Consider the following 23,664-nt stretch of genomic DNA (forward strand, 5'->3'; position numbering starts at 1 on the left):
ATGCCGACTCCCTTGTTCCTGCTGGTTGGCTGTAACCATAGCAACCTCTTACTCCAGACCAAAGTTCAGCTACTGTAAATCTTTATGACCATGTTCATAGTCCAATGTTCATTAGTATGACCCTTCCTCATGGAGAGAGAGGTTTTATATTTTACAAGCAAGTGTTAGACTCCATTTCTACATTCTGGACTCCAAATGAGAAGGTCCAGAAATATCATAAAAAGATCTTTGTTCTTTTACCCTAGGATCCTTATTTTCCTGAGAAGATGCCTACGGCAACGAAAAGATGGATGTTCTTAACCAGCTTTGTCACAAGCTTGGGGGCTTTAATCGTAATTTGTTCTATTCTTACAACTCAAGAATGGATCCGCAGTACAGTTGCCATTAGTGACACTTCTTCGAATGGTAGTGTAATTATCACCTACGGACTCTTTCGCGGGAAGAGTATTCAAGAATTGAATCATGGACTTGCAGAATCAGACAAAAATTTTGAAGGTAAATCATAACTCATTTGAATGGATAGAGTGAGATTGAATTAACTGGGTGAGAGTCATACCATCCTGTATTTCGGCCAAATAGCCCTTCAAAAATAATTTCCTTGTGCACTTAGCTGGGCTGTAGATATGAACGCATATTTTTAATTTTGAAAATTCACTGAATCATTATTTCGGCTTCCTCGGTTCTGGTTGTGTCTATTAGCAAAACAGTCTAAATCATTCTAGCAGAGGCTATGCTTAAACAATACTACAGAGTGTATTGATAGGTAAATAGTTAAGTAAAAATATGGAGCACCAACATGGTGTTCTACAGCCAGTAGCGACAGCATTTTTAACTGTATTGACTGTGGATTTTTAGTCGGAGCAAAAACCTCTGTCCAGAACTTAATTACTGGCATCTATGCAAGGAAAAAATAAAGTGGAAGATATGGACAATTTCTTATCCTTATTATCTCAAGTTCATTTCTTTCACTGATTTGAATTTGCAGTCTTACCTCCAAAATATCTCATTGCTGTTGGAATTGATATTAAATTTCCATTAAGTCTATTAATCGAATATTTTACGGGAATTCCTAAATTTTTTTTCTGATTTCATACACACTAATGTCCTACTCTCAATGGGAGGAAAACAAAAATTCCTTGAGAATGATAAGTTGAATTTAGCTATGTGTTTGGCATTTGAAGTTTGAATATATACCGTTATGTTTTCTAAATTTAAAACCAAATTTGTAACTTGTTTACCACCTTAAATGGACTTTGTTTCGAAGGGTGTTGCATGCAGCTCACTACACAGGGTTTATCAGGTATTATGCAGTCATTACCTCTTTCCTTATAAACATACGTCATTTTCTGCCTTATACAAATGTAATGTTTAGCCCTCATTCCGTGCATAATGGTGGGACATTAGCTTTTGACATTAGCTCCAAGTTCTAGCTCTGATTTGTGACTTTATTAATGAAATGATTTCCTTAAATCCAGAGCAACATACTTATATTTCCAAATTACAAATTTGCCTTTTAGACTTTAGCAAAAGCAACATCTCGCCCAGTATTTTAGCAGCGTTACACATCTCCTCCGGTACCAGCCTCAGGTCCTCAGGAAAATGAGGAATATTTTCTTTGCGGCGACTAGAAAAGAAGACTTTCAAAGATTCACTACCATTTTCAGTTCTGTGAATAGCATTTGCGAAACCAAAACTTGTTCTACTTCCTGAATTTCCAGACACTTGTAAAAATTTTAAAATACGAGAAAACAGCCTGTGAATTTTTTGATTTTCATACAGTGTCTGTTTGGAACCAGTCGGCTCCAATTTGAGATAACTGGCTTCAATGAGATCCCTGACTCCCTACATCCAGAGAAGCACCGAGGAGGCCCGGGTGGGTCAGCGCCTGGTTCTAGAACCCCATGGGAGTGACGTGAGCACAGTGGCTTTGGGAGGGCAGGGACAGCTGTGGTCAAGGATAGCTCTGAAGGCGGCAGGCAGCCCTGTGGGCCCACAGAGGAGGTGGAATATTTGCATTTCCTTTGCCTGGCTCTCTATTTTTACTCTTTTCTTTTCTTTTCTTTTTTGTTTTTCCTACTTTTCCTCTTTTCCCCGGAGACCCACATTCCAACTTCAAGTCACTGCCTCCAGTCACCCCAGGGGCTGTAGAAGATAAACGACCTCCCAGGCACTGAGATGCTGCACAGCTGCCGGGCGTTCAAATCTGCTAGGGACACCTCAGAGCCCAGGGGGTCTTCAGTGTTGATGGTTTTAGCAGTCATTGAACTGGGAACACTTGCAAACAGTCCTCTCGGAGAGGGAAAAGCCACATAACCCAAATGTAGATGGCGGTTCAGCTGGTGCAGGTGTGTGGACATGGTCCCCCGGGAGCAGATCTGCAAACGCGCAGTGAGACAGGTTCTTTAGGACCACACGGGACCAACCGTTGGCAGTACAATAAAATCATCGTATAAGTGCCACTTTCCTGCCCTGCTGTGGTGGATTGCCTTTTCGTATGAGAAGTTAACCATGTCAGTTTCTTAGCTAGGATGAGTTCACACTGAAGTCTCCAAAGAGCAGTGAATATTGCAAAGCTCTGCTATATTTCTCCATAGGATTTATCACATGGTGCCGATTTGGGGCTGTAGATTTTGAAATGAAGTGATGATGGCTGAGTTCAACTTGCCAAAATAATTCAGCCTACAATACGCCAATTGGTGAGGAAAAGAATCAGTCCAACCTGGGGAGGAAACTCTCCGTGGTGTAGCTAGATTGTTAGGGCAGCTCAGGCTCACCAGAAGCTCTATAGCCTCATCCAGAGGCATCCCAGCTGGTCCAACACCCAGACGAAAAATGCCAGGTGTCCACCCGTGAGCACGTTGCCTTGCTACTCCAAAGAGTCTGAATATTTAATTTTGGTTCAAAGAAACCTTCCTGAGCAGCTACTATGTGAGTGAGGGGCTTGGATCCCAAGCGGAACTGCACAGAGCTGGGTGGACTCACCACCTAGTCTTTCTAGAGAAAGGCCCCGACCCCATCAGTTAAATCCATCAGCCCACACTACTTGTAGGACAAAGGTGTGTGCAGGTCACTATGAGAACAAGGGGCAGTTTCACCCCAAATGTGCCTCCCCCTGCCCACCAGTCTCTTTTCACTACCTACCCCTTTTGTTCCGGGGGAACTCAAAGCTGTACTATTGGCTCAAGCTAAAAGTAACGAGGCAAGTGAGTCTGCTGCAAAAATCAATGAACTGCAAGAAGGACTGAACTGAAGAAATGAGGTTTATATCTCCAGAATTTACAAAAATCTCCTTCTTACTTCTCCTATCTGTCCACCCCACCCCATACACATCCCATACTTTCCCTCGGGGTGGGAGCGACATATCATTTACCCCCAGAGACATGACCACACTGGGCAGTGTAGCATAAAGGGGCAGAAAAAGCTTTCCCCCATCCTTCTTTCTGAGACACCCCTCGTCAATTTCCTAGAGGCTGAAGCCATCAGCTGGGATGTCCTGGGAGAGCTCCTAGGCCACACTCTGGGATCCATGGAGTTAATGAGCCCGTCCAGGGATACACTGTGGTCCAGGGACTGAGAAGCTCCACTGGGTCAGGCCCCCTGGAGACCAGGTGCTTGAGGAGGGGCTGGAGACCATTCCTCCGCACAAGAAAGCCACCGGCTCTCCCTCAATTTCTGAGGACTTCCTGAAAACCAGAGCTAGGAGGGCCAGATGGCCAGTGGGGCTTGAGCATAAATGTCCAGGCACAGGAAGTCCGGATGTCCGGATGACCCCCATTTGTGCACTGCCCACCACCCAGTACATTTCGGCCTCCCAGCTGCGGGAGCCGTGGCCTCTTTCCCTGGGGCTGCCAGAATCCGAGTGATTAGTTTCAATTGTGAGGTGGCTTTCTCGATTCTGTCGCTTGACCCCTCAAAGGAAGGAAAAAGGACAGAATATATTTGCTAATTTTGTAGGCAGAGAGCAGCTGTCATGCTGTGGAGGTTGATTGTGATTTCATTCTTGCCAACTTTCACTGAATTCCCAGCTTTCATTGTCTGAGTTCTGAGCCAGGAAGGGGAGGGGAGATACAGCTGTCATACCTGTGTGGCGGGGAATTCAGAAGGCCGAAATAGAATTTGGAAATATGGCAGGTAAAATTAAGATAAATTGTCACATGAATTCATAGAAAAGTGTGAGTCAGTAGGCTCCAAGTGGACTCCCTTTTGAGAATTGATGTCTAATAGATGTTACCAACAGTCAAAAAGAAAGCCAAGGGCTTCCCTGGTGGTGCAGTGGTTGAGAGTCTGCCTGCCGATGCAGGGGACACGGGTTTGTGCCCCGGTCTGGGAAGATCCCACATGCCGCGGAGCGGCTGGGCCCGTGAGCCATGGCCGCTGAGCCTGCGCGTCCGGAGCCTGTGCTCTGCAATGGGAGAGGCCGCAACAGTGAGAGGCCCGCGTACAGAGAAAAAAAAAAAAAAAAGAAAGCCAAACCTGACTGTCACTTTCTAATTTACTCTGAAAAGGTGGAATGTTCACCATTTGCAAATGAACATCCATTTACAGCTTTTAATAAGAAAATTTCTCCAGGGCAACTTGGTGCCTTGGCCACAGGACATTTTTCCCACGCTGAAATTTTTATTTTCTAGTTAAGTATCCAAATTTTGTCTTATTGGCTAAGGACAGAGGTCACTTAGTCCCCGGCAAACTTCTGATTCAGTGCTGGAGTTCCCTCTTTCATTGCTCAGGCAGAGGCTGTGGGATTGTGCAAAAAACGGGAGCGGCTCTTGCCCGTGGTGACTAACTTTGGAAACATCTGCAACATTTGACCCGGCACCTCTGAACAGGTGTGTCCTGCTTCTTGTTTTTCCTATTCTGGTGTCATCTTCCACGAGCTGCAAAATAGGTGTGTGCTACACCACAGCCAGGCCAAGCCCTCACCACTGCATCTCCGGGGTGAGCCAGGCAAAGGAGCTAGAGCCTCGGGCTTGAGGGCAGGGCCTTCGGAGCTGTCCCAGCCCAGACAGCTTCCAGGAGGGCAGGGGGCCCATCGGGCCCCACCCATCCCCATGCAGGCAACGGGGGGTAGCAGAGAGGACAGCATTCTCAGTTTAACCAATGCCTTTCAGAGTTCTTACCTGGAGTGCATAGCAAAGGGGACTGCGCTGAGAACTTAGCCCTTCCCGTGGGTTAATAACAGAAACAGTGACAAGGGCCGGGCACTGCTAGGGATGAGCTGACTGGACGTGTGTGCGCTGAACTTTGCACCCAGTCCCGTCTCACTGAGTGGTGAACTCATGGCCTCCGTGTTGCTGAACTGGTTTTTCCCTCTTCTGTCCTCTCTGGTCTCCCGTGGGGTTTGAAGGGCTGTAGCTGTGCTCACGGGAGACCATACCCACATTTCTTTTCTCCCGCCCCTTGTCTTCCCTGACTCCTTTCTTGTCCGCTGGCCACACCCTCCTGCCTGCCTCTATCCCCGCTCTGTGTGGAGACACTTCCAGCCCTGGGCTTGGCCACGTGACATGGCCATCAGGATGAATTCTCTCACACACGAGGATCTTTACAGCCAGATTCCCAGCGTCCGGATGTCTGAAGGCAGATTTGCTGGCCTAAGCTCTTTCATGCCCACCCTCTGTCCGATGACAGGAAATTTACCTCCCTCGCAAAGTACCACTGATTTAAAAAGAAAAACATCTGAACTAATAACATGTGGGTATTCAGAGGTGGGGAGAGGATGGACCCCGCACACGTATTGTCACATCTTATTGGGAGAGTTGAGCCCGTCTGGCCAGCACGGGTAGGGAGGTAAAGTCAGACTAAATGTGTGCAGAGTCGGGGCCAGGCTGGCAGGAGCTTTGGAATCCCGTCTTATGAAGAACACACTGGGGTTTATATCCCTTTTCAAATACTGGGAAAGGCTCCAGGCAGGAGAGGAGGGAGTGGATTCTGCGTTGCTCCAAAAGGAGCATTAGGATCCAGGGTAAATGTTGTAGAGACGCAGAATGAAAAACCTTTAAATGACTAAAGAGACGCAGTGATGGAAAAGGCCACCTTGCAAAGAGAGAGCTCCTTGCTGCCAGGACACGTTTCAGGAGGAGCCTCCAGACCTCCTCTGGCTCCCAGGGCCCCATTCCTGAGAATGTGCCACATCCACAGCGGAGCAAGAAGGCTTCCGTGGCCGTCCTGGTTTCCGTTCTTTAAAGCTGCTCTGGGGTGAAGATGTGAGAGGCACCTGCCCTCTCCCAGGGGACCTGAAAATCAGGAATGGAAAGAAGGAAGCTTTTCCTTTTCCTTTCCCACCCCCATCGTGGTTCTAACACCTTGTATTCCCAGTGATGGTGTTAGTACATTACTAAAGACTCTGAAATCTTTTTCCCAATTTACTTTTTTCCTTCTGTCACTGTGACTTTCACAGAACCTCTAAACACTTTATTGAATGTGGTGGCAATCTCCTAAGGGCCACACTGGCTGCTCTTGGAGATGTTTACAAACGCATGGCTGGGTTTCCAGGTAAGTGTGGGGAGAGCGTGTCTCTGGTGTCTGCTCATTTTGTAAGCAAAGGAGGGAGCGGAGGAAACATGCCTGGGGAGGCTGGTGGGTGGTGGTTAGAGAGGGGAGAATGGCAAAAGCAGGAACTGGTGGCAAATGGCCCAGGGCACCTGCGTTTCATTTTACGCAAGTGCATATCCACGTCTGGAGCTCCCCTGCACTTAAGAAATATGCAGATTTTATGAAAAGGCTGACAGTTTCTAACCCCAGTGCCTAAGAGGGTAGAATGGGGAAGGAGGCAGAATGGGGTGCGCGAGGGTGGACCTGCCCTCCGGTCCAGAGTTGGTCTTTGCATTTGGTGCTGCGTACTTACCAAACACTGCTTTAGTTTTAGGGACATTGAACAGTTCTTCCCCAAAGACTCTGCACTTGGTGGTCATCCTGTTCCTGGTCCTTAGTTTGTTCACTTCGCTGTTGAGCTCTGTGTTCACCTTCTACAACAGCTTCAGCAACCCCTATCAGACGTTCTTGGGACCGATGGGGGTGTACACCTGGAACGGACTCAGCGGTGAGTATCGGCGAGAGGACGTGCTCTCTGCCTCTGTCCCCCTGCTTCCCTCTCACACGCGTGGACACGCACAGTCACGGTCGAGCCATGGGCGTTAAGAGGGCCCCCTGTGTGCTGAGTTGCGTGCTGGGGGCTGAGGTTTATTTTTGTAAACTTGCAGCATTTATTCAGTCTCTTTGGAAATAAAATTCTGTTTCTGGTGCCCAGGTAAGAGACCAGAGTGAGGTGAGGAAGGCGTGTTAGGTGTTAAAATATATGACATACCGAGGCTTTGCTTTGGAGTATCTGGTGTAAGGAGTTGAACAAAAAAACACACGAATCCACAAAGCATTCACTGGGCTCCCGCGGCGTGCTTTACTCCACATTAGGCCCCACGTGATGTGTGGAAGTCAATACGTGAACACACATGCACACACATGCACGTGTGTTATTTAGTCTCCTTCTTGCCCTCGTAGAACAGCAGTCAACTTGACAAAATCTAAACCTGATCGTGGCACAGAGAGCCACCAAGAATGTCATTTTGGAGAATCTGGGGCCAATGCCCTTCTTGTGGGCAACCTGGGAGTCCCAGATGTTGCTGGGCGGTGTTGCTAGGTTGTGTTACTTGTTTGCTGGGAAAGGTATTGGGGTGAGGGATGGGAAGTGGAGCCCAGCTTGAGTCACAGTGTTTTGGACTTTCTCTGGGTCTCATGGACTCTGTAGCCACTGTGTCTGCCCAGGGACGTGGTCACATGGGAGCCTCGTTGCCCATGCCGGGCAGCCGGGTTTCTCCTGCTCTTTCCCTCCCTCCACGAGAACCTGATCTCGAGATCGAATCAGAAGCAGCCCATCCTACTAACCGGACGGCTCTGGAGGTGCTCGCGTGGTGGTGCATTTAAAAAAAAAATAGGTTACTTTATTTATTTATTTATTTATTTTAAAATTTTTTTTAAAATTTTATTTTTGGCTGCATTGGGTGTTCGTTGCTGTGCACGAGCTCTCTCTAGTTGCGGTGAGCAGGGGCTACTCTTTGTTGTGGTGCGCGGGCTTCTCATTGCGGTGGCTTCTCTTGTTGCAGAGCATGGGCTCCAGGCGCATGGGCTTCAGTAATTATGGCTCGTGGGCTCAGTAGTTGTGGCTCACGGGCTCTAGAGCATAGGCTCAGTAGTTGTGGAATATGGGCTTAGTTGCTCTGCGGCATGTGGGATCTTCCTGGACCAGGGCTCGAACCCGTGTCCCCTGCAGTGGTGGATTCTTAACCACTGCGCCACTAAGGAAGCCCGGTGATGTATTTTTAACACAGACCAGGAACGTTCAGGGACAAAGAAAGGTGCCCTGGATATTAGGCTGTAAGGAAGCCTCAGAGGAGGGGCTCTGGGCAGCAGCTTTCTCCCGTCCTCCTGCTGAAAGGCCATCCTCACACTGGCCGCTGCAGGTGGCTGGAGGGGCCCCTGTGCTGTGGCTCCCAGCGGTGCTGTGCTGAGAACGAATACCCGGCTCTTGGGGGAGGGAAGCCCTGACTGCAGCCCTGGCTGGTGCGAGTGTGTAAACACTTCCACTGCGGCCTTTTTCAAGCTAATGGTTGAGGAGATGTGTGAGCCAGTCCCAGCCCAGCATGGATACAAGGGAGAGCCACGCAACTCACTGCTCAAGCAAGCGCAGTTCATAACTATCGTGCACCGCAATGGTGGAAACTTGAGCTGCCCTGGGCAAGCCTGCACCATGGCCACGTCGCACGCTCACCCCTCAGCTCTGAGCGTTTGGTGTCAGGCTGCTGTAGCCACATCCACACGTGACTAGCCCTTTCCTTTCTTTCTGTGATTTTATTACCTGGTGGTAAAAACAAATAAATGCCCCAATTTAAAGGGCATCTGCTGTGGGCCAGGCACGACAGTCCCTCGGAATGAGTATTCCTGCTTCCTGGCTCACAGTGGAGCTGAGGGAATTGGCTCTAAACTCAGAGCTCCTCATCCAGATGCCAGGGATCCTTGCCCCAAGCTGTTTCTAGGACGCTCGTTCACCTCCGTCAACCAAAGCAAAGGAAGGACTCATTGGCACTCGTTGCCGGGGTAAAACATAGATTATTTTAATTTTTGCTCATATGCTTAAGAAGCTAAGGGACACTGTGGCTGCAGGTACAGCTGGATCCAGCGTCTCAGCCAGCACCATCAGAACTCTGTTCTCCTCCAGTGTTCCCTCTATCATTAAGCAGCTAGGCTGGTCCTCTTAAAGGCAAGAGGGCTGCCAGCCCTTCTTGGCCCATCACCGATGCAGCAACCCCAGGAGAAAAGACGACTTTTCCCCCCAAATCTGACTCTCACTGAAATTGCCCTTCTCCATTTCTGGAGCAAGCTCCATGGCCGGCAGGGTTGAATTCACTGACTGAGCCCCTTGGCAGAGGACTGGCCACCTGGGAGCTGGGGAGGATGGATCTGAGAGGAACATCGGGCTCTCAGACCAGACGGGAAAGTCCGATGTGGGCCCAGCGGGACAAAGCCGGCCCCCATTCCTCGGTCTACACCTGCAGGGCTCGGAGCGCATCCCTTCATCTCGGCAGGAGGGAGCCCCAGGCTTTCAGCCTCTTTCTCCATGGCCGAGTCTAAGCTGGCTTTGCACAGGGCACGTTTGTGGAGGAAAACATGGAAAATGGGGCCTGCAGCCTCCCTCACCGCCATCCCCACCTGCTTCTAACAACAAAGAATTGTTTGCCAGGCAGCAAACTCTGGCCACATTCCCTCCCAGGCTTGGGGCAAGTTCTGACACACAGAGAGGCTGTGAGCTGGGCAGAAACACACTCGGAGACTTTGCCTTTGCCTCTCTGTCCAGTCTTTGGCTTTGCCTCTGAAGGCCCTCACAGCCTCCGGCTTTGATAGGGCAGACTTGGGCCCTGAGCTTGGTCGGAGAACTTAGTGAAAACTCAGTTCATGGGAGGCTCAGCCTGCAGGGGGTTTTGGCCACAGAGATGCCATCACTGTGTCCTTGGCTTGGATCACTGTGGGGAGAGGGCAGGGGTCAGGCTGCCCTCAGGGGTCCTGGAGGCAGAGGGAAGGGCCACACACCCCTCTCCAGGCTGGGCTTGGACACCCTCTCCTTGGCTGCAGGGAAGAAGAGGGAGTGGTTTGCTAGTTTGTTGCTAAAGGATCGGGAGGGGGTTCTGCTTTTATGAAAAATTTGTTTATTTATTTTTGGCTGCGTTGGTCTTTGTTGCTGCGCGCAGGCTTTCTCTAGTTGTGGCGAGCAGGAGCTACTCTTTGTTGAGGTACACAGGCTTCTCATTGCGGTGGCTTCTCTTGTTGCAGAGCACGGGCTCTAGGCACATGGGCTTCAGTAGTTGTGGCGCATGGGCTTCAGTAGTTGTGGTGCACGGGCTCAGTAGTTGCGGCATGTGGGCTCTAAGAGCACAGGTTTCAGTAGTTGTGGCTCACGGGCTCTAGAGCGCAGGCTCAGTAGTTGTGGCGCACGGGCTTAGTTGCTCCACAGCATGTGGGATCTTCCCAGACCAGGACTCGAACCGTGTCCCCTGCATTGGCAGGTGGATTCTTAACCACTGCGCCACCAGGGAAGCCCTGGGATTCTGCTTTGAGGAGAAAAATACCAGCATCACCTCCCGGGCCACTGTGCCCTCTGACCCCAGCCTGGCATTGCGCAACCCTGACCCCAGGGGATAGAACTGTAGTCTGAGAGATGATGGAGCCGGAGAGAACCTTGCAGACGGTGTGTCCCAACACATTTGAACCTCAGTCCAGGAACCGAGAGCAGAGAGTAACCCAGCAGGTCACACGGCTCGATGGGGACAGGCTGGGGTGGGAAGCCAGTGTCCCGAGCCTTCAGGGCCTCCTCCTTCTACCAGGGGCTCCCTCCAGGTCCAATAACTCTTCTGTCCCAGAAGCTGGATGACAGGCTGTGAGAGGCGTGCCCTTTTTCAGGGGGCTCAGGTCAGCATCCGTGTCCATGGCGGCCCCTCCCAATTCAAATCAAACCATCTACTTCAGGAAAAAGTGTTTAACCCATTTCCATCCTACCCCTTTATGACCAAGCTTTCATTAGAAACTTCCCAAGAGCACGATGAAGGATAATTAAGGGGTGTGAGATGCATAGCGCAGAGAGGAGGGGGTTTGTATGTACTCACTCCTTTTATTATTAAGAAATAAAACCATTGGGTTGAGGATGAAAGACCGTCATCACGGAGAGTGAGAAGTCCTCACGCAGAAGCCCTCTCATTAGGGCCCCTGGAGGGCCGTTCCCCGGGTGTGGGTTACGATCAGGACAAGTTTGATGCCAAAATGTCCTTCTAGTTCTGGGTAAATGTCAGCACATGACGAGTCACGCAGCCTGTGCCCCAAAGGACCTCCGTCCTGGGGATTCCCGGACCCGGCATGCTCAGGCCCCGCCCCACTGGACGGTTCACCGGCAGCATCACTCGTCTGGAATGTCTGCGTCCTGACCTTCCTGCTCCCGCCTTTTTAAACAGCTTAATTGAGATATGACTCACATACCATACAGTTCACGCATTTAATCTGTGCCATTCAGTGGTTTTAGTATATTCACAGACCTGTGCAACCATCACCACAGTTGATTTTAGAATATTTTCATGGTCTCAAAAGGAAACTCCTCCCCCCAGGCCATCCCCAGTCCTAAGCAGCCATGAATCTACTTTGTGTCTCTAGCTCGCCCACTTTGGAAAATGAGGGATGAGGGTCAGAGAAGCTAAACTCATCTCCCAACGCCAGTAGCTGGAGCCCTTGAACTCTGCTCTCTCTGACTCCAGAACTATGTTCCTTAACTAGGCCAAAGGAGCTTTCCAAAGTCAAAATGGTGGAATGTGCTCTAGTGAAGGACATTGTGAAGAATAAAAAAGGGAAGCTAAAAATTTTAAATGCTCTTTTTTATATATATATATATATATATATATATATATATGAATTCATTTGATTCTTACAACAACCCTTCCAGGTAGGTATTATTATTACTTTCTTAAACATCTTTATTGGAGTATAATTGCTTTACAGTGGTGTGTTAGTTTCTGCTTTATAACAAAGTGAATCAGCTATACATATACATATGTTCCCATATCTCTTCCCTCTTGCATGTCCCTCCCTCCCCCCGTCCCTATCCCACCCCTCTAGGTGGTCACAAACCACCGAGCTGATCTCCCTGTGCTACGCGGCTGCTTCCCACTAGCTATCTATTTTACGTTTGGTAGTGTCATGGACATATATACACTACTAAAATGCTCTTCTAAAATGAGTTTAGTAAAGAGATCCTTCCTGGTTAAATGCTGTGCTCTGTTGTGTGTAGAATGAAATCCCAGCTCCGGAGCCGGCATTCAGAGCTCTCCAAGTGGGCTCGTCCTCTGTACCCTGTGCTCAGGACCCTCAGCACCCCTCCCCATCAGATGAGCTTGTGCCTCACACACCCGGATGCTCTGAGTTCATCAACCACCACGCGTCTCTGTTTGGGCCGCCTTTTCTATTTGTCCTTCCTCAGCCTTCCCATCCCGCTGGTCTCTCTAGATAGTTTCCCCGTTGACCTCCGTGTTCAAGCATTTATTCATCCCTCATTCAGTACACCTGCTAGGTTCATTGCCCAGGGAAGTGGGCAGAGCAGCTCCTTCTGAAAGGGCTTGAGCTGAATGTTTGTCCCTGTCCACAACTGCCCTGCACCGTCTTTAGCATTTGGAGCCTAGAATCTAGCTCGCGCCTTTCATTTCTTTTACGTTCCCCCTAATGCTTAAAAGAGAGTAAGTCCCAGTGTAGATATTCAGTGACTACCCATAGAGTACGTGTGATAAAGGAAAACAGAGACATTAAAAAATGTATCACCGTGTTATCTATGAAACTATTTCTTCCTTTCAGCATCCTTCATATTCATAAGCATGGTGCTGTTTGTGGGGAACACACAATCCAATCATCTCTCAGAAGAGCTGGCCCAGAGGCTCTACCCACTTTATCCAGCAGTCACTCACCGAGGAACCTCCCACAGTTACGGATACTCATTCTGGCTCACCCTGCTCATCATTCTTCTAAACATAGTCACCGCGGTCATCATCACCATCTTCCAGAAGGCCAGAAAGCAGTGGAAGCAGGAGCAGAAAAAGCCCATGGAATATGCCCCAAGGGATGGAATTTTATTCTGAATTCTGTACCCGCATTTGGTGGTTAGGTGTACTCTGTTGTATGCCAGCTCCCCGAGCAGTAACTGGCTGGCTTGTCTGGGTGATCGGCAGGTAAAGTGCAGGCCTGTTTGACTGTCATTCTGTGACAGTTTTTGTATCTCATGACACTATGTTCTTCATAACTGATGTACCCTTGAAAAAGGATTCTTCCCATGAGGGTGGGGAAGATGAACAAGAAAGCTCTCCAGTCCTTGTAGTGTTCAAAGCAGTAGAATGATTGTGAGCCTATGGACCCTTCTGACCTGGTCTCAAGCTCTTAGGTAATAAAGGTTTGGGTTACGCACCTTCCCTTTGAGTTGCTCAAAGCACTTTGGTACCTATGATCTCATTCACCTCAGGAGAGACCATGCATTTTTATTCCACTCTATGAATGAAGACTTCCAGGCACAGAGAGATTCAGAACTTTTTTTTCCTAGACCAGGTGTTGGAAGCAAAAGGAGAGACCTAGGGGTGTATGACCTGGTCCTCTGGACCCTCAACCGCCCATATAACTTAAAGCCAATGGTGAGTAGAAATGCTGATATTCATTTTTGAGTCTCCAAGATGGGTTTTGTTTTATTTTATTTATTTATATTTTTTAATATTTTTTTTTGCGGTACGCGGGCCTCTCACTATTGCGGGCCTCTCCCATTGCAGAGCACAGGCTCCAGATGCGCAGGCTCAGCGGCCATGGCTCACGGGCCCAGCCACTCCACGGCATGTGGGATCTTCCCGGACCGGGGCACGAACCCGCGTCCCCTGCATCGGCAGGCGGACTCTCAACCACTGCGCCACCAGGGAAGCCCCAAGATGGGTTTTTTGTAGGGAAAAGATTAGGAAGGAAGAATATCAAGGAAAGATTAAAATTATAGCCCTACAGCCTCATGCTAAGAAGGTTAAATATATTTTTGCTTTAAAAAGATTGTGGTGAATTCAGTCAAAAGAGGTGTAGATGGTCAGGTGGGAGTGTATCACCCATCGGCAGACTCCTGCCCAGCCAGAGGCTAAGAAGTGGGTTCCAGCTCTATGGCTTGCAGGCATACCCTGATGGTTAGGTGCACAGCACAGGTGATGGGTTGCCTTCTAAGAACAGGTGGATGGAACGAGTTCATGGCCTCATGAGAGGACAGTGGGTGACCTGGAATATTTTAAAAGACACCAGATGGATTCGACCTACTTCGCCAGTAGGATATTCTCCTGGAAAATCACTTTGAGAATCTTTGGGGCTTGACAGAGCACTGACAGAGTTCTGAAATAATCACCTTTCACGTCTTGATGGAACCAGAGCCAAAAGAAGCAGAATTCTCTTAGTGTAATTTACAAAGCAGCAGCTCTTTGGACAGGAGGATACATCCTTTATGAAACTAGCAGAGATTAACCATCTTCTTACCCATTACTTTTTAACAATCTGTCTTAGAAATAACATTTTTCATTCAAGAAACATGCACTGAATACCTGTGATGTGATTAATGCCTTGCTAAGCCAGGTACCTGCCCCCGCAGAGATCACAACTGAACAGTTAAGACAGACATTCAAAAAGCAGTCACTAATTCCGTGTGAAATCCATTCTTAGTCACAAAACTGTGTTCATTCTTTGAAAGGTCAGTTCTCCATAACCTCCCTCCGCCAAATCCTACTAAAGTCAAAATTACTCTAATAAATCAACTTAGTGTGAAACTGAACGTATTAAAAATATGATTACCCACAGCAGAACTGTTCTAAATTCTTTGAAGCTAAAAACATTTATGTTCTTTGGAAGTTTGAATTTTATATCAGATTTTGATAATAGGGTTGAGTAACAAAGAGGAAACAGATGAGGGTAACAAATTTGCCCTCACATCCTGTATCAGTACAAAAGATTCTGTAGCTGGTGAAGACTGTGTTTACTCATCTCAGCATTGGAGCAGATCTTGGTTTCTTTAGAGGACAAACTGTCTTAATCCTTATATCATAAATGGTCTTTGAGGAACCATTTAAGACATGGGAAAATCAGGTAAGTGGAACTACAGTTCACAGTCCGGGAGACGAAGAGCTTTGTTCTCTTACTACGTCTGAAGGTAGAAAGTAAAGAAGCTGCCTGTGTGTTCAGTGGAAATCTTCTTAAGGAAGGACAGGGCTTGCTGACTATTCACAACCACAGGCAATGTGGCACGACCCAACTCTGGCCTCCTGCCCTGGCCCCCCGAGATGGGCCTTTTAGCGAATGTCCGTGGGGCAGGGAGGCGGGCTGACTTTCTTTCAGGGAAAGAAGTGCCGTTGAATAGTAATTTGCTGTTCTAAACCTACTAATAAATGTGCATTCTCTTACTTTTCTTGTAACGGAACCACCTGAGACACTATTTCGAAGGGGTCCAAACTGGTCCATGAAATATGAACATTTCAAGGGTCGTGATGTGACCCCTAATCGGTCCACGTGGTCCTGTTATGATGAGCTAGTTTACCGTATAAAATATCGTGCTCTTCAGTTTTATAAGAACATAGAGTCTGTGATAATAATTGTAGGGAAAGTCGTACTTTACACTAATGTCAAAGTGATGGGGCTCCTCTAGTGGGCTGATGCTTGCAGAGCACGGTGGCAGACAGGGGCCTCAGCCTCCAGTTAAGCTTCGCTTTCATCATTACAATTTGATTTGATCATCTCACCAACGCCTGTGGACCAGGCAGGGCAGGGGCAGTTGTCTCCTTGGATATGCCACTTCTCTGGGTCTAATGAACTATCCGGCAGCCAGCCCCACCTGGCCGTACAGCATTGGTACCTGTGGCACGTAGCCATACAGATAGACAGATCAGCAGCCTCCCGCCTTCTGATTGGCCTCTTGGAAGCCCTAGGAGCCTGCAGTTCTGCAAAGCATAGGCCGGTGCCAAGTAAAGTTCCAGAACAGGTTCTCCCTCTGCCGGCCCATCGCCCACCCAGAGTGCATCCTTCTTTTTCACTGAAACCAGCCACTGAGTGCAGACTTGAAGCCAGGTTCTTAGTTGTCTAATCTGATGTCTTTCTAGAGCCTGGACCAGGACGCAGAGCAGGCGTGTGTGGGACCGGATGTCTAGGAGTCGGGAGGCTTTCTGATTCTGAAACTCCAGCTTGGAGAGAAGCCATGCTCCTTGGTCCCTGAGCCCCACGGGGATCTCCTGACCCTGGGACCCAGATGCCCCCCGAGGGCCTTGCATACATAGGTTCCCCCCGTCAGAGGCACGGAGGGCTGATGCCTCCGTAGCAGCTGGGGCTGCAGTCTGCTCTCTGGGCCTCATTGCCTGTCCTCACCACCAAACACCCCCCAACCCAGGACACAGGACCCAGTTGGAGGCTCCATTTGTACACTGCTCTGACATCTCATAGGAGCCGCAAGAAGCCAGCAGTCCCCCCCTTCTCTGAGCTTTTCTCATGATGAAAACATAAGTAATAAATAATAGAAATGACAACCAGTGTGGGATTGAGCAGGGAACGTCTGCAGTCAGGCTGCCTGGGATGGAGAAGTTAATCTCAGCAAAAGCTTCATTCTAATCATCTGTGAGGTGGGATCGCAGTACCAGGCTTCGCTCTCAGCGATGTGAGAATGAACTGTGATAAGGGATGTAAAGAACTCGGGGCCTTGATAACTGATGGCCGTGCCTCTCCTCACAGAACTGGGAGCCCGCAGAGCGTGGTGGTGGCAACTTTAAAAGCTAGAGGGTGTTGCCCCTTTAGCTACCACATTAATAATTCTTTTGTTCTGTAAATGAGCGACAAACAACTTCAACCCGGGGAGGCTAAGAAACTTGCCCAAGTGTCCACAACTGGCAAGTAGCAAAGCAGCACGAAAAACAGGTCTCTGGGCCCCTGTTCTTTTTTACTAACGTTTGATTCGGTTGCATAAACATTTGTCTGCATCCGGCTGAGGGTGGACAGAGGAGACAGAGGAGAAGGTCCCTGCCTGCGAGCTCTGCCCGAGAGGAGGCATGGCCTTCGCGGTACTGCCTGTGGGGCTACGCCACACATTTCACCACATTTGTGTGTCTCACAGTGGATCTGGATCTGGTTCATTCAGAACACAAAGGAGCAGCTTGCTCAGGCAAAAGCACCCAATTTGTTTCAAATAAATCCTCAGCTGGGCTGGAGAGGGCGGGGTCCCCTGACGTGACTCTCCCACACACACTCAGATGAGGCAACGCCCCGTGACCTAAGGACTTTGTGCTTCTTAAAATAGAAAGCGAGGCCCAGGTTACTCGTTGTGACCTGGGTCACTGGATTACTAAAGCCGAGCCCAAGGAGGAACTGAGACCTGGGGAGTCTGTGGAATATTAAATGCCCTGAATGCGACTGCACGGAAGGTCAACCCAGGCTGTTCTCCCTGCCCTTCCTGCTCTGTGATCTCACGGTGCCCACAGATTCTGAAAATCCTTAGAGCATCACTTAGAATTCCAGACAACGTCCTAGTTAAAAAAAAGAAAAGTGAATCTGTCTTTGTGACAGGCTTCAGACCATGAAGATTTCATTTTCAAAATGTTTAAATATTTAGTTAAAAAACAAAAATTTAGGTAGAAATACGTTGTATTTTATGACTATTCCTTTTAAATGAACTACTTTAAAAATGAACACCCCTCCTACCTCTGTCTCCCACTGCTCGCCAAGAGGCGTAGACTTAATAATTTTTAACCTTGACCCTTTGTAGAATTCTCTGCCCCTCTGGCTGTCCTGGAGCAGGACACGCCCACAAAACGGTCCCTTCCGGAAGCAGGGGTTTCTGCTTTTCTAATTCAGTGCACAGATGGTGGGTCTTCCAGAAAAGAGTGTGGTCACAGCAAACGTCACCGTCTCTCAACGTGTGCTTCCCCTAAATGCTCTACAGGCGAGAATCCATTGAATCCTCCTGGCAAAAGCAGGTGCTGGTTTAGAGGAGCTCATTTCACAGATGAGGACTGAGGCTTACACTGGTTAAATGGTGTGTCCACAATCCCACAGCAAGGGAGACATTGAGCAGAGATCCCAGCGCAGACTGTCTGCCATGTCTTGGGCGAGGCACGTGCCCTGGGGGCCGATAATCCTACGGTGGCCCCTTGTGTCTGCATCAAAGCGCTGTAAAATGCCCCACGTGCACATCCACGCACTAGACCTTGGCCTCCATCAGGTGTCCTCCTGGTAAGTCTGCTGGATTAACTAAGGTTGCTGGATTTCTGAAGTGCTGAATCATTCTCCTTTGGCTTAAAAGTTTAACTACCTTCAGCAGACACTACATACTGAGTGTTATCTTTATGTACTGAAGGCAGACTAACCTCTTCTTGATGGCTCCATCACTGTGCTAGGTAGAGGTTAAGTATTCTGTTGAAGGCAGGTGAGGCCGTGCAGAAAGCACATGCTTGTGTGCTGAGACTTAGGTTTTAGTGAATACGCAGTGAACAAATATTTATTGAGTGCTAAGTCCATTGAAGATGGGTGGCAGAAGGTGGGAACCCAGCTGGACAGACAGACCTTGAGTCCACCCTGACGAGGCTTTCCAGCAGAACCTCTTTGGGAGCATCTTGAAGGTGAACCTAGACTAACTGGGAAGGTTCCCCGAGAAAGACGTGGCCTTTGCTCCACCCCGAATTCTGTGACCTCAGAGAGGATCTAATCCAGCCCTCGGGTTACACGGAAAGCAAGGGAAGCTCAGATCTAGCAAGTCGAGGGTTTCTAATCTCTGCTTCCTCGTTTGAAAATAAGAAATAAGAGGGTAGAGGAAGATTTAGGATCCTTTAAGTTCTTGTTTTCTTCTTCTTAATTTCATTCAGTTTATTGCTTAAAGAAACATTTACATAAACACAAAATGTGAACAGGTCAAAGTTCCAAGTACGCAGGACACGTGATAAGTGTTTCCCAGGGAACTTCCGTTCCTATAAAAATCTTGTTTTTGCGAATGCAGCTATTATATTCCACAAGGGGCATAAGAAGCCTGCTCTGCAGGGGTCTTACTTTGCTGTAGAGTGTTGTTGAAAATTTGCCTCACAAAAGTCAGATAACGCCGTCTGCAGCAACACGGGTGGACCTAGAGATAATCATACGGAGTGAAGTAAGTCAGACAAAGGAGGGCAAATTCCATAGATATCACTTATACGTGGATCTAAAATATGACACAAATGAACTTATCTATGAAGCAGAAACAGACTCACAGACATAGAGGACAGACTTGCGGTTGCCAAGGGGGAGGGGCTTGGGGGAGGGATGGATTGGGAGTTTGGGATTAGCAGATGCAAACTATTATGTATAGAATGGATAAACGACAAGGTCCTACTGTATTAGCACAGGGAACTATAGTCAATATCCTGGGATAAACCATATTGGAAAAGAATGTATATATATGTATAACTGAAACGCTTTGCTGTACAGCAGAAATTAACACAACATATTAAATTAACTATATTTCAATAAAATAATTTTTTTTTTTAAAAGAAGCACACACAAGAACCTCAGGAAAAAAGGGCAATGAATGAATGATGATGACGATCAGGTACACTTGATAGGATAAGAAAAATTCTCTTCATATTCCAGAATGAGAAATCTTTGAAAAAATTTTCTCATTTCCAGACTCTTCCATTCATATTTACAAATGAGTGCCCAGGAGCTCGTGGTGTACGGTTGAGGAAACTCTGAGGTCATGTGTCTGGGAGCTGTGTGGCTTTTTACTGAGCGTACCGACCCACGCATGCTTCACACCCTGCTGTGAACGCAGTGCCTTTGGAAGGTGTTTTGGCTGTACTCTGACCCAAGTCAGTTAACGTCACTCCATCTGATAATGCCACCCCCAGTGTGGCTTAATGCAAACATCTAGCTTAATGCCTCCATGACAATTCGGCTGTCATGGACTCGTTCAATCAAATAAAACCTTGTAGAGAATTTTGATAGCAAGATAAATGATGCATCACTTTTTCAGAGGGTCATAGAGATGGATGGCATTTAAGATGCCCATGGCTAAAGATCAGGAGTTCTTAAACTACTGAAGCCCACGCTCCTAGGGCCCGTGCTCTGCAACAAGAGAAGCCACCGCGATGAGAAGCCCACGCACCACAATGAAGAGTAGCCCCAGCTCCCTGCAACTAGAGAAAGCCCGCACGCAGCAACAAAAACCCAACACAGCCAAAAATAAAGAAAATATAAAAAAAAAAAGAAAATCAAGAGACACCAGAGCTCTCTGTCCCTCTGTGAGCACCAAGGAAAGTCCACATGAGGACGTGTGAGCAGCTTGCTGTCTGGAAACAAGGAAGTGAGTCCCCATCAGGAACTGAGTCTGCAGGAACCTTGATCTTGGACTTTCCAGCCTCCAGAACTGTGAGAAGTAAATGTTTGTTTTTTAAGCCCCCCAGAATGCGATATTTCACTATAGCAGCCTAAGCTGACTAAGACAGGCTTTTTAGACCCATTCACCTATGGGGGGGGCATTGTCAACTTGAGCAGACGGGCCTCTCAAACGTAACTGTGTTTTGTGATAAGCCTCGCGGAGCACGGGACAAAGGAAAGCAATGAATTAGGAGCTGGCCCTCAAACAGGGTAAGAGGGGCCAGCAGGGAGCTAACTTTGGCCACTGCTCACGCTTGTACGTGGTGGGGGTGTGGGTGGTGGATAAGCCCATGATCAGGAGCTCGGTTCCAGCTTAGGACTTCCAACTGACCAGCTGTGTGACCTCGAGCTGCAGCTTTTCCTCTTTGGGCCTCGGTTTCCTCATTCACATGACGGAAGGCCTTCCGTGACCCTGGCTCACTCCTACATCTAAATGTTGCTTAGGTCCACTGGGGTCTTTCACGAGGGTTTGAAAAAGGCAACTCTGCAGATTTTTTGATCCTAGCCATGATGTTGCAGGTAGCCTTTGGGTGGGTAAGAGGGTGGGGAGACTGGGCTTAGTGTGGGGTCAGGCATGCTGACAACGAATGGGCAGATATGAGAGGAGGACAGATTTGTATCCTCCAGAGGACGGTGGATTCCAGCAAAGAGGAAGAAGCCCTATGCTGACAGGCGGTGGAAGGCCCATGCCCTGGATCCACAGGCTGGCACGTGTTCGCCTCCGTCGCTTAGAGGACACCACGGAGCAGCTTGTCCCTCTCGAAAGACTCAGCGCAGGCTCGGGAGACGCGGAGTTTGAAGAGGCCTTTCACAGGGCACACATCTGAGCTGTGAGCACAAGGGCAGGGCAAAGCACAGGGCTGTCCCTGCCTGGGACCCAAGCTGTGAAGAGAGGAAATCTACTGGAAACTTCATGGGAGACTTCGTATCTTGTTCACCATCCGCTGAAGGTGAGAAAAGACAGCCATGATTTTTAAGGGAGCACCACAGCCAGGGTGATGGTGGAGGGAAGGGAGTCAACAGGGAGAGCCCGTGGGCCCCAGATGAGAGCGAGAGATTTTACTCGGTAAAATTTCACCCACACAGTGATGTTTTGATGCTTTCAACCAAAGAAAGCAAAGAGCCAGCGCTCAGGGGGCAGGTAGAATCATTAGCTCTCAGAGAAACGCAAATCAAACCACAATGAGATACCTCTTTGCATCCACTAGCCTGGCTGGAATCAGAGGCAGAGAACAGTAAGCATGGTTGAGGGTGTGGACTCAGAACCGCGTGTACAGCTGGTGGGGATGTGCAGTGGAGCAGCCACTTTGGAAAGCAGTCTGGTAGTTGCTGAAACAAGTAAAGAGAGCTACATACGACCCAGCAATTCCAGTACTAGCTATACACCAGAGGGAATTAGAAGTGCATTTCCATATAAGATTTGTACATGAATGTTCATGGCAGCGTCATTCATAATAGCCAAAAAGTGGAAACCATCCAAATGCCCATCCACTGACGAACAGATAAACAAAATGTGGTGTAACCATGCAGTGGAATAGTAGTCAGCCACAGAGAGGAGCGAAGTACTGGAATATGCGACAACAGGAATGGGTCTTGAAAACGCCATGCTCAGCGAAGAATCCAGACACAAAAGTCCACATACTGCAGAATTCCGTCCATATGTGACGTCCAGAATAGAGAGATCAGGAAAAACAGAAAGTAGATCAGTGTGCTTAGAGCTGGGAGGGGGGCAGGAGGGTCAAGGAGAGACCGATCAAGGCTTCAGGGTTTCGTTTTGAGACGGTGAAGATGTTCTAAAATCGTTCCACCTATCTGTGAATATACTAAAAACCATTGAATTGTACATTTTCAATGGGTGAGTTGCATGGTGTGTGAATTATATCTTCATAAAGCTATTTAAAGTCTGTTACATTCTCTTCTAATATTTTTACATGAAATAAACAAAAAATTGCTGAGACCGTGGAAGCCTCATTTCTACCCCATTCCCGGTTCTGTCCCCCTTCCTCCCTCACCAAGGTAGCCACGATCACAGATTATGTCCTTCTGTCCATGGTTTAGGTCACTCTTCCATAGCCTCTAAGCATCTTTTATTGTCACCACCACAAGAGCTCTGGGAGACTGAACCATCACTAACCCCATTTGACAGATGAGCAAACTGAGGTCCAAAAGGTCAAAATTGAGCTGCCCAAGGTCAAAAGTCCTAGCTGACTCCCACTGGATGCTATTGTCCCACCCTGTGTTAGCAACCTGCTTTTTCATTCCCTGTTTTTCCAACCACCTTCTTTGGTAAAACCTCACAAATGATCCCATTAATCTGTTTCCATGAAGAGAACGTTATGAATAACATTATCAGTGAATGTGTTACACACAGAAATCTCAAAACATCTCTGGTATTTTCTAGGAAACATTTTTACAGTTCTAAGGTGATTTTATAAATCCTTCTATAAAAGGTGAAAATTGCTATTCTGAACAGCTCGAGCAGACGATCTAGGTTTCTTAAGTAGAACTCAACTAATTCTCACCCACCGGACCTGCAAATGTCACAAATCTTCCAAGAAGCCTTGAACATTTTATGGCTTTTGTCAGCAAACGAGGAGAAACAGAGAGAGGAGCTGAGAGCCTTTGCATTTCACACACTTCATCATGGAGAAGATGGACGCGCTGTGAGCCATGAAATTCCTGCCGAAAAAGGATGAATAAAACCGGCAAACTCTCCTAGAAGCCCGACACGGGCAGCCCCCGACCACTCCCACCCCAGCACCCCTCTGTGGCTCACCCTAAGAAACCAGCCACTGCACCTCGGACGAGCCACCCCGCCCACTGGCTTTTGTGGGGCCCCCCGGAGCTGCGAGGCATCGTGGGCAGACACGGAGATGGATAAGACGTGGCCCTTGCCTTCAGCGCAGTGTTACCTATTAACTGATGCTGACTTGCTTCTTATTAAAAGTTGGCCCATAAGAGTGAGAAAGAGCGGCTTTTTAAGGGACCCTTTCTATCCAGTAATTGGCTGGTGCATCTCAGGCCACGGTGTTCACAGGTGAGCTGGAGCCCACGAAATCCCAGCTCCCCTCGGGCAATCCAGGCGAGAGCCCCACGGTTATGGGCTGAGTTGTCCCCCAGAAAGAGATGTTGGAAGTCCTCATCCCGGTGCCTGCGCATGTGACCTTATTCGGAAACAGGATTCTTGCAGATGTAATTAGCTGAGGG

The 23,664-nt window shown here is 48.3% G+C and overlaps 1 protein-coding gene across 1 annotated transcript; it reads left to right on the forward strand.

Moving 5' to 3' along the window:
• The first annotated feature begins 266 nt into the window (after positions 1 to 266).
• Positions 267 to 13,151, forward strand: CLRN3 (clarin 3). Its single transcript, XM_065894894.1, has 3 exons — positions 267 to 495; positions 6,857 to 7,036; positions 12,871 to 13,151. Exons 1-3 carry the CDS (start codon positions 267 to 269, stop codon positions 13,149 to 13,151), a joined length of 690 nt encoding a protein of 229 aa, XP_065750966.1.
• Positions 13,152 to 23,664: the final 10,513 nt, after the last annotated feature.

This window comes from Phocoena phocoena, chromosome 16 (assembly GCF_963924675.1).
Source record: "Phocoena phocoena chromosome 16, mPhoPho1.1, whole genome shotgun sequence".
Lineage (NCBI taxonomy): Eukaryota > Metazoa > Chordata > Mammalia > Artiodactyla > Phocoenidae > Phocoena > Phocoena phocoena.

What these genes read in the sequence shown, in the direction of transcription:
- CLRN3 (XM_065894894.1), top strand. Translation starts at nt 267, where the DNA reads ATGCCTACGGCAACGAAAAGATGGATGTTCTTAACCAGCTTTGTCACA. An exon ending in ATCAGACAAAAATTTTGAAG is followed by an intron (nt 496 to 6,856) that starts GTAAATCATAAC and finishes ACACTGCTTTAG; the next exon opens with TTTTAGGGACATTGAACAGT. An exon ending in CACCTGGAACGGACTCAGCG is followed by an intron (nt 7,037 to 12,870) that starts GTGAGTATCGGC and finishes TCTTCCTTTCAG; the next exon opens with CATCCTTCATATTCATAAGC.